Source organism: Castanea sativa, chromosome 10, assembly GCF_040712315.1.
Source record: "Castanea sativa cultivar Marrone di Chiusa Pesio chromosome 10, ASM4071231v1".
In the NCBI taxonomy this organism is placed as follows: domain Eukaryota; kingdom Viridiplantae; phylum Streptophyta; class Magnoliopsida; order Fagales; family Fagaceae; genus Castanea; species Castanea sativa.
The window spans coordinates 14,195,971-14,205,540 of record NC_134022.1 but is presented as its reverse complement, the minus strand read 5'-3'; the positions used below and the strand labels follow the sequence as shown (position 1 = coordinate 14,205,540).

At 35.4% G+C, this 9,570-nt stretch overlaps 1 protein-coding gene across 1 annotated transcript; it reads right to left on the bottom strand.

The window, feature by feature from the left end:
* Window positions 1-1,062: 1,062 nt before the first annotated feature.
* Window positions 1,063-3,366, bottom strand: LOC142612949 (subtilisin-like protease 4). The gene has a single exon (XM_075785126.1). It carries the CDS (start codon window positions 3,364-3,366, stop codon window positions 1,063-1,065), a length of 2,304 nt encoding a protein of 767 aa, XP_075641241.1.
* Window positions 3,367-9,570: the final 6,204 nt, after the last annotated feature.

Below are 9,570 nucleotides of genomic sequence, written 5' to 3'. Positions count from 1 at the left end.
AAAAAAAGTTAATGTGAATTTTTTGTAACAGTAAAAAAAAAAAACTTAATGAAAGAGATAAAAAGAGACTAAATGCAAAATTAGAGCGTCACTTGTCAGGACCTCATGCTTTCCCACATGAGGTCTTTGCTTATATATATATATATATATTGATGATTGATTTGTAACACTAGCAATTTCATCTTTTTAAAGACCATAACAAATTTATAGATCTAAATTCTTAAATAAAATATACAAGTCCAAAACAATTAGTCCAATGACAAAAATTACCAATAGTAAAACTAAGAAAAATTAAGCCTAGTCAACTAATTTTACCCAAAACAAACAACCTATCCCTTAAAATTTTTGTAAATAAAATAATTTTGTTATTCCCCAACAGCAGACAGATGCATCAAAGACACAACAAAAAACAAAACCCTAAGCAGCTGAGCTAGAGGCTGGAGCTACTGCACACAGTTAGTAATAGAGCTGCTCTCCCAAACTCCAAGTCTTGGCTCTGTCCACACACACACACAATATAATATAATATAGGTCTATAATAAAGAGAGAGAGATATTCATAACTTACAAATACTCACTTTTATTCTTAAAGTCAGATATACAAAGATAGTTAGATAGAAAAGAAAGATGAGATGAATTTAATGGGAGAGAGAGAGAGTGATTTGTAATTTAGGTTGATATGTGTTTAGTTTTAGGATGGGCTGATTTGTGTTGTTTGAATTTGATCTGGGTTGATATGTGATCAAGACGTGCAAAAATATTTTTTAAGGATAAATTATATATATATATATATATATATATATGTGCAAGCTGCAACTAAAATAGAAAAAGAAATAAAAATCTAGGAGTACCTCTGGGGGTTTCTCTACTCTGATACATTATCTACCGAAATCTTTTCTATATACTTATTTGCTGTTTGTTTGAGTTTTTCAAACGATCAACGACAAATTAAACGAGGGCTAATGTTATAAGTAAATATATTGAAATGAGACATAAAGTACAAGGATATCTTGAATAACAATACAAGTCACTGACTGCATTCCAAGTCTACATGACTGATTGCTTACACGAACCTAACAGAAATTGGGCTTCTAACAGAATGTTTAACAGAAACCCAATTTAGAAACCCTTGCCCATATTTTCTGATTTTGGTACCTGAATCAATACGACTGAATGTCACTGCATATCTCACTTTCTGGTTCACCTCTGAGAAGTGAAGGATATTAGGTTGGACATTCACATAAACTCCTGCTGGTGCATCCACAGAAACCACATAAATTGAATTTGCCTCACCGACATTTGTCACGGTCCTTGTAAATGTCTGAGATGGTCCCAAAGCAACAGAAAATGATGGGTAGTTTAGATCTCCTTCAGGCATGCCTGGTATATCTGAGCAATTTATTGGTTTTCGAGCAATGAACCCAACTTCCAAATCGTTGTAGCCCAGACCACACAGATATGGTATATAATCTTTTGGATCAATATCATAAACCAATCCTGGGTCATTTGCTCTTGATGGATTGACATGGCCTGCACCTGTGGCAAATAAATCTGCACGCTGAAGCGTTTGATCAGCAATGAATGTGCCTTCAGCATTTAGTATATCAGCAGAAGTCATTATAGCAGATTTAATGGCTGCAGGTGACCAATAAGGATGAGAGCTCTTGAGCAAAGCTGCAATGCCACTAAGATGAGGGCATGACATTGATGTGCCTGATATGATGTTGAATGTGGACTTTGATTTTGTGTTATTCTCAAGAGGGAATGGCCATGCTGCTAGAATGCTCACACCCGGTCCAATGATGTCTGGTTTCAGAATGCCTGGGCTAGTTAAGCTGGGGCCTCTTGAAGAGAAAGAAGCAACAACGGGAGATTTTGAGTTTCCAATGACTGTTCCTTTGAATAAGATTGTTGCTGTAGGTGTTGCTGTAGAGTTTATGTAGGCTTTGATCTGTAGTCCAGCAGCATTGCTGACGTGTGTTGCTGGAAGAACATGAGCATCAGCTGAGGTACTGAAGCCATCACTCTCTTGATTCATGAGAATCATTGCAATACCCCCATTGTTTTTAACTTCCTCCCCCTTAGCAATTCTTCCAGTCCCCCCTCCTCGCTCGCACAGAACTACTTTCCCTTTGACATTGAGATCTTTTAAGGACCCTACAGTACAAAATCCAGACCCGGGTTTACCGGTCATGCCAGCATAAACAAGAGGCAATTGTGCTGAGGGAAATCCAGCAGCTTGGAAGAGGGATTCGCCATCAAATTGTTCTCCATTTCCAAGCTTTGCTGTGGACACAATGCTTCTATCAATAGTGCTTGCTCCAACTGTGAGAATCCATGGGGCATCATTAGATAGTGTGGAGTTGAAAGGGCCAGAATTCCCAGCCGAACAGCTTACAAATATCCCCTTTTGGATTGCTGCAAATGAGCCTATTGCAATGCTGTCCTTGAAAAATGGAACTGAAACCTCGCCAAGGGAGAGTGAGAGCACGTCAACCCCATCTTCAACAGCTGCATCGAGCGCAGCTAGTATATCACTTTCGGGACAATCTTCTCCAAAGCACACTTTGTAAATTGCCAAGTGGGCATAAGGGGCCATTCCTATTGCTGTGCCGTTGGCATTTCCTAGCACATCAACATTCTTCACAAACCTACCAGCAGCTGTGCTTGCGGTGTGGGTACCGTGTCCTTCCTCATCAATTGGCGTCTCAGCTTTCCCTCCCTTCATGGCCTTGGCTGCAATGTTGAATGACCTTGCACCAATTAGTTTGTTGTTACAGACGGACACATTAAACTCACACCCCCCTTTCCATTTAGCAGGAGGTGGTGGCATTCCTGCATCACTAAACGAAGGATGGGAAGGAAAAATTCCAGTGTCTAATACTCCAATAATCACTCCCTTTCCAAAATTTGATTCTTTCCAGAATCCGAATTTCTGATGCAACCCCAAGAAATGGGGCGTGTGTGTTGTTTGTGGATGTAATATCCTTTCAGGATGCGCTGACACGAATCCAACCTTTTCTTCCATAGCTCTCACATCCTCCTCGGTAAGTCTTGCTGCAAAACCACTGAGCACATTGTGGTATGTATATAACATTTGTGGCTGCTGCTCCTCCAAGCTTGCAGTAGTAGTAGGAAGAAAAGAATTGTACCAGCTGTCCAGATCTTCTGATTCCGCAAAAACTCTACCCACTGGTTGATTTACGTGGATAATGTAAGTTTGTGAGTCTCTCGTCTCGGTACTTTTGGTGACAGATGAAAATGCATTTCCACAAGCAATCTCAAAATAGATGTTATACAAGAAAATGAGAGGGATGAAACGTGCAAGGGTAGTAGCCATGTTGGGTGACAATACACCTTTATGCATGAAGTAGAAGGGGACACAAATTCTGAGTTTCTTTTTTGACCTTAAATGGTTATCACACTGACTTATATAAGAGAGAAAGTGAGTTAGAAGGGCCGACTTCACCACATAGGCTTATTCTGAAAGCAGCAGATTGCTAGTGGAGCCTTTTTGGTCTGGTGAGTAGGGAAGTTTTCTCTGGTGATTCCAATTATCGTCAAGGCAACAGTATATGTTCAGAGGATACTAATTGTCATACCAAGCTTGTCTTCATTTGCTTATAGTAATTGGATGACAGTCAATGATTGGACACGTTCCCTTGTAATCCAGGAATCTAGTTGCAAATGATGAGGTCTCGGATTGTGGAGAAATTATGGGGTTCTCAATTGATCAATTTGTGTGATGCGATACTTTCGTAATATGCCATTGGCAATCATTGATGTGAGAGATTCTGTGGGAAGCCTGTTCCTTTTATATTCTAATCCATTGTGTGTTTATTTTTAGATAAATGAAACTCCCACAGTTATAGACAAATGATCTTACCATCTTTTACGGGGATCAACTTGGGACTTATTCATCTCTTGTTCAGTAGGGAGGAGAAGTTTTCTTCTATCTAGAACACCAATTGTGGCCTTTTAATTTGCTTCATGGGAATATAGGTATTTTTCATCATGCTTGACCAAGACCAAGCTACCAGAAATTGGTTCCCTTAATTTGCTTGAGAAAGGCGCTTGGGCTGCAGTCTGAAATATGGTCTGGTGATTTCCGTTTTGCCATAGTTTAACTTAGGGAGTCTATATATTTAGAACGTCACTGAAGAAAAATGTTGCAACGTTGATACACGTGAAAAGTGCTATAGTTATAATTTTTTAATTTTTCCCCTTCTGATAAAAGTGTAGTTTTATGGGTATAAATCACCGTTGATGATGGACAAATTTCTTTGGAAAATCTTATGACCTAACCACAAAATTAAATAAAACATTTTGTGACTTAAAAGAGATTGGTCTAGTGGCTTCCAGCCAAGACCTTATGAGTTCAAGGAGGTCTTGGATTTAGAACACATAACCAACATCTTGAGGCTGCCTTCAAGGATAGGGTCAACTCAATATGATTTGAGGCCTAAGGTACCATAGTTTAAATGGTTTTTTTTTTTTTTAAAATTATAAATATTACTTAAAATAGTATTTAGTTTATCTATGTATATATTAATAGCCAAAACTCAGAGAAAATTCAATTAGATTTTAATTGGACTCTCAATTTTGAGCCACGTGTCCTATTTAATATTTAATTTTGTGCCAATTGAATTATTGTGTGTAAAAATCGAAGAGTCCAAATCAAATTAAATTCTAAGTTGGATTTCAATTGGAGTCCAATTTTCCGCCACATGTTTATTTATTTTTCTAATTTTTATGGCAAGTGAATTATTGGGTGAAAAAACCGAAGAGTTTAAATCCAATAATTTTTTTTTAGAAGAAAATTCAATTAAATTCTAAATCATATATATATATATATATATATATATATATATATATATATATATAATGATAAACCATTACATATTTTAGAAATGTATAGTTTAAAAAAAGTGTAAGCTAATACTATGTATGGGGAGACGATGATCCAAATGGCTGATGGAGTTCATATGGAGGTAAACCTCGGTAGACGTAGATGGGTTATTCTTGGAAAGTATCCATTTAACTTGTACTTAGGCTGAACAATCATGAATCATGTATCTTGGGTCACCAGTGAAAGAAGATGGTAAAACTATCCGTTTACCAATAGATGCTCGAGTTGTGTCTCCTCGTAGTACTGTATCTTGAAGGCCACTGTATATCTCAGCTCTTAGGTAGTCTTGTTTTTGTTGTATCCACCTTAAACGAATGCCTTCAATACAACAGTAAGCGTCAACAATGGATTGTTGGAAAAGTCTACCACCAGAAATTAAAGTGTTGCCTTCACTAAGCCGTTATTGAATATGGAATGCATAATATTCTCTCATCGTGACAGTGGAATTTTCGCTTTCTTCCTTTGAGCCTCTTAATCTTTTTGGTATACCAGCAAAGAAGCCATCCTCACCATGAGGGAAAAGCAGAGGATATTGCATATAGTGCTGGCTCAATGGTGTAAGCCATTGATGCTGCCGCTTAAGGCCCTAAGTGAAAAAAAGGCCCCTAAATTTTAACCAATAGTATTAATTAAGCTGAAATATTAACAAATAAATAAAATAATATGTTCTTATCAAATGAAAAACAAATAAAAAAAGAGAAAGAAATGCTATGTCCACAACATTTTTGCAAAAAAATCCTAAATAACAGATTGTTAAGGGCTGTTATTAACAAAAAAAAAAAAAAAAAAAAAAAATCAATGGTAGGTTCAAATAGAAAACAAGAAGTAACTTAACAACTAAAATTTGTTATGAAAAACATTGTGAACTTAGCACTTCTAAAAGAAAAAAAGAAAAGAAAGAAAGCAATCTACAAAAAAACTCACAATAGTCGAGTTAGCAAACTTTTACTAGTTTTCAACTAGATTCACCACTAATATCATTCTCTTACTCACTACTATCAATCTGCTACATCAACAAATGTAAAAAGTTGTCATTTTTTTTTTTTTGTGTTTATAAACTTTTTTTTAAACAAAATTCTATGCGGTTTATGTTAATTAATAGTAATTTTACATATGAAATAAGATAATCACTTTTTGTCTTAAGCTCCCAAATGCATCAAGCCGCCCCTGATTGCATAGCCACAAAAGCTGGATGGATTTCACTTATACGCTGGAGCCCACGATCACGATCACGATCCTCAACAATAATATCATGATACCCATTATTAGGGTCAAAATCATTCACAATAAGACTAGCAACTTCTGAGGCAGTAGGTAGATTATATTGTGAGGAACGATTGATATGACAATTAATGAGATGCAATTTGACATCTGCAGTATGACATTCAGTGTAGCGATCCTTGGCCATTCTGAAAACCTTAACCAAAGCATTGTTTTCATCAAGCATATGTATTAGAGAGTTAACAATTTCGGGATCAATGACATTATTTTCTTTATCAGATGAAATCGACCTTATCCTATGCTGCACCTCATTCTCTGTATCAAATATGTAAAGTTGAGCAAACTTTGGTTCCAATCCTTCAACTGGTAGCAAAGAGCCGATCAAATGATGATTTTGTCCATTTAGCCTGAACACATAGGGACCATTTCCATCATTTACAGTTCTATCAACTTTTCCATCCATTGATGTTATTGCAAACATTGCATTATATCGTCAAAGGTTGTCATGGAAATGCACAAATGAAGGACCATTGTAATTCATCAATTTTTCAAGAACTGGAGGTGCGTGTTTTAACAAAGGCAAATAAATTAGTCCTTCTGAACAGCACAATGAAAACTTTGGTTGTGATGGTCTTCTTGACTTTACATTCCTTTCTTCATACCATAGAATAGCCCCACAGCTCTCACAAGTTTGTGTTGGCTTGCCAAAATTCCATGGTTCAGTGAATTTACCTATTAGAATTAGCAATATCGAATGGGAGTTAGATAGCATGTGTAATGATGTCAAACATAAATTTCAAAGGATTTGGAAATAATGAATAAAAGGGAACTTACGCTTCAAGGGGACATTCGAAGTAGCGACCTCAAGTTGTGTATCCTGCTGAGTCAATAAATCTATCAATCAAGGGATGTGGCATGAGAAGAAGGCCAATTAACAGAAAAGGGTACAAAAAAAAACAGTGAGCACAACTAAACTAATTACCAACTAATGAGAGGAAGTAATTTTTAAAAAGAGCATAAATGATTTATTTAGCAGGCTTTATTTAAATTTAAAGAATCTAGAACAAAATCAAGTTTTAGTTAGAATGCGAAATATATAATTGGTAGCTATTGGAACCAACTTGTTTAGCTCTACAATTAAATAGATAATTCTGAAAAATTGCTAATTCAAAACAGACTGGATTTTGACTGTTTTTTCAAAAATTCATATGGATGTATTTTTAATTTGGGTGTCCATACATATAGTGAGAGCAAGCAATTTTTAAAAAGAGCATAAATATTTTCATTCATAGGTTTTATTTAAATATACAAAGTCTAGGACAGAATGAAGCTCTAGTTAGATTCTTACTTACTTTAAGTATGTGTTTCAAACAAATAACAAACAAAAAGGGAGACAAAAACAGAGTCAAAGAGGTATTGGCACAAGGTTCAATGTTTTTAAGAAAGCTGGCTAATTAGAGGGCTAATCTGGTTTTGTTTGCGGAACCATGAATAGAAGTATGAAACTCATTTATCTTTGGTAAGGGAAAAGAAGATAAAAGAGTTATTAACAGAAAAAAAGAAGAGGTGAAGAGGTAATTGGTAACTTTCAACAGAGAGGGGATAATGGAGAGAGTCTTATTGTTGATTGTAATGCTAGTGGGCAAGTGAAAGAAAACAGGTAGCTATTTATTTATTTCAGCTACTTAGGTAGTTGGGTTTACTCATGGAGTAATGGAAAACAAATTGGATTTCGGGTGTTTTTCCAAACATTCATATGTATGCATTTTAATTTGGATGTTGATACATAAAGTTTTAAAAGGCATGTGAACAAAAAAAAGTTCAAAGGAAAAACTTAAGCTCTATTCCATTCATTACCTGTAGGGGCAGCAACTTCAGCGAGGCTTATCACGTGGATCGAGTGCTCATTACGAAGATCCTCTGCTGAATTTACCATTATTAGTAGTGCAAAGATAGATTCCAAACAACCATTGCACATTATTAATATAACAAAAGGCTAACTTGATATTGTATTGGATTCATGTGAAGTGCTCCCAAATATAGTATTCACATTATTTGGAATAAAATCAGTTGCCACCTCTTCTACCATCACATCCACAGGAACATCTAATAAGTTGTCATCTAGAACTTCTTTGTCACATCTTTGGGGGATTTCGTCATTCAATTGAGACAGCACCAGCGTATTGTCCACATTACCAGAATGAAAATCACATCCAATAATAGAAGCCTTTACTAATTGTTTGTTGATAATTCCCAATGTTTTTCCTGATTTCAATTTCTTAGTAGCACCATTTTTCTCATGACTCTCAAACGTACAGATACCAGAACCATACGAAATAGGTACCTCAAATATATTTCCATTGCTAGTTTTACGTTGAAGGGTAGAGGCACCAGGACCATACGAAATAGGAACATCAAATAGGTTGCCAAGATCCACTTTACTTCTACAACGCATTTCTACTTGAGTTCAGATAGCTATTTTTTTTTCTTTTTTTTATAATCTAAAATCAAACACCTTTTTGACCTTCTAGCTCATGCTTCATCCATAACTATCTCAAATAATATACTTATATTATGAAACCACTAACACAACATTACCGCTAAGCACTCACCATATTTGTTAATTCCTTGAAAATTTATTAGCTGGGAAAATACAAAGTGTTGGTAGTTTGGGAATAACATTAAAAAAAATTGTTAAAGACTCTAACGAAAAACATATTAACAATAAATCATATAATTTACCGGTAATATTAACAACACTACCCGTAAAAAGTAGCTAACATTTTTCAAGAGAATAAGCAATTATTTATACAGTATCAGGGTTAAATATTAACCATATTTTTGTAATCACAACATAAACAGGGGAAAAAAATTGACTTTTGTTAACAAAATAAGCAGATACTATGGAAAATCACAGCTAACTACTTTTTATTTATTTTAATGAATTGAGAATAGATTCAAGGGATAATAGGAAGTGTTGGTACAATTGTGACTACTGTTTAAATAAAAACATTAAAAGCTCTAATAAATAGAATATCAATAGCCTATCAAATAATTCACCAATAATAATAACAACATAGACAATAAAAAAGAGCTGACCTTTGGTAAGGAAATAAGTAGTTCAAAAGCCTCAGTTTGTTGGCAACAAAGTTTCCCAATTGTATGACAATCTCCTGTGGGGGGGAAAAAGCACAGCAAATGAGGACATAAACTATGAAAACATAGACGACCTTTGTCAAGACAATAAGCTGTTTACAAACCCTTTATCATATAAGTTACCAACAAATTTTCATGGTAAAACAACATATGCTATTACGCGATCAGGGGAAGAAGAAGAAGGAGAACCAAACCTGTTTCGAAATTCGATTTCTAAAGCATAGGGACCAGCCCTGTGTGTGCAATATAAACGGATTTGTTGACATATTAACGAAATATTAATGC

Excerpts from the sequence above, each read along its gene's own strand:
- LOC142612949 (XM_075785126.1), bottom strand. The coding sequence starts at position 3,366 with ATGCATAAAGGTGTATTGTCACCCAACATGGCTACTACCCTTGCACGT.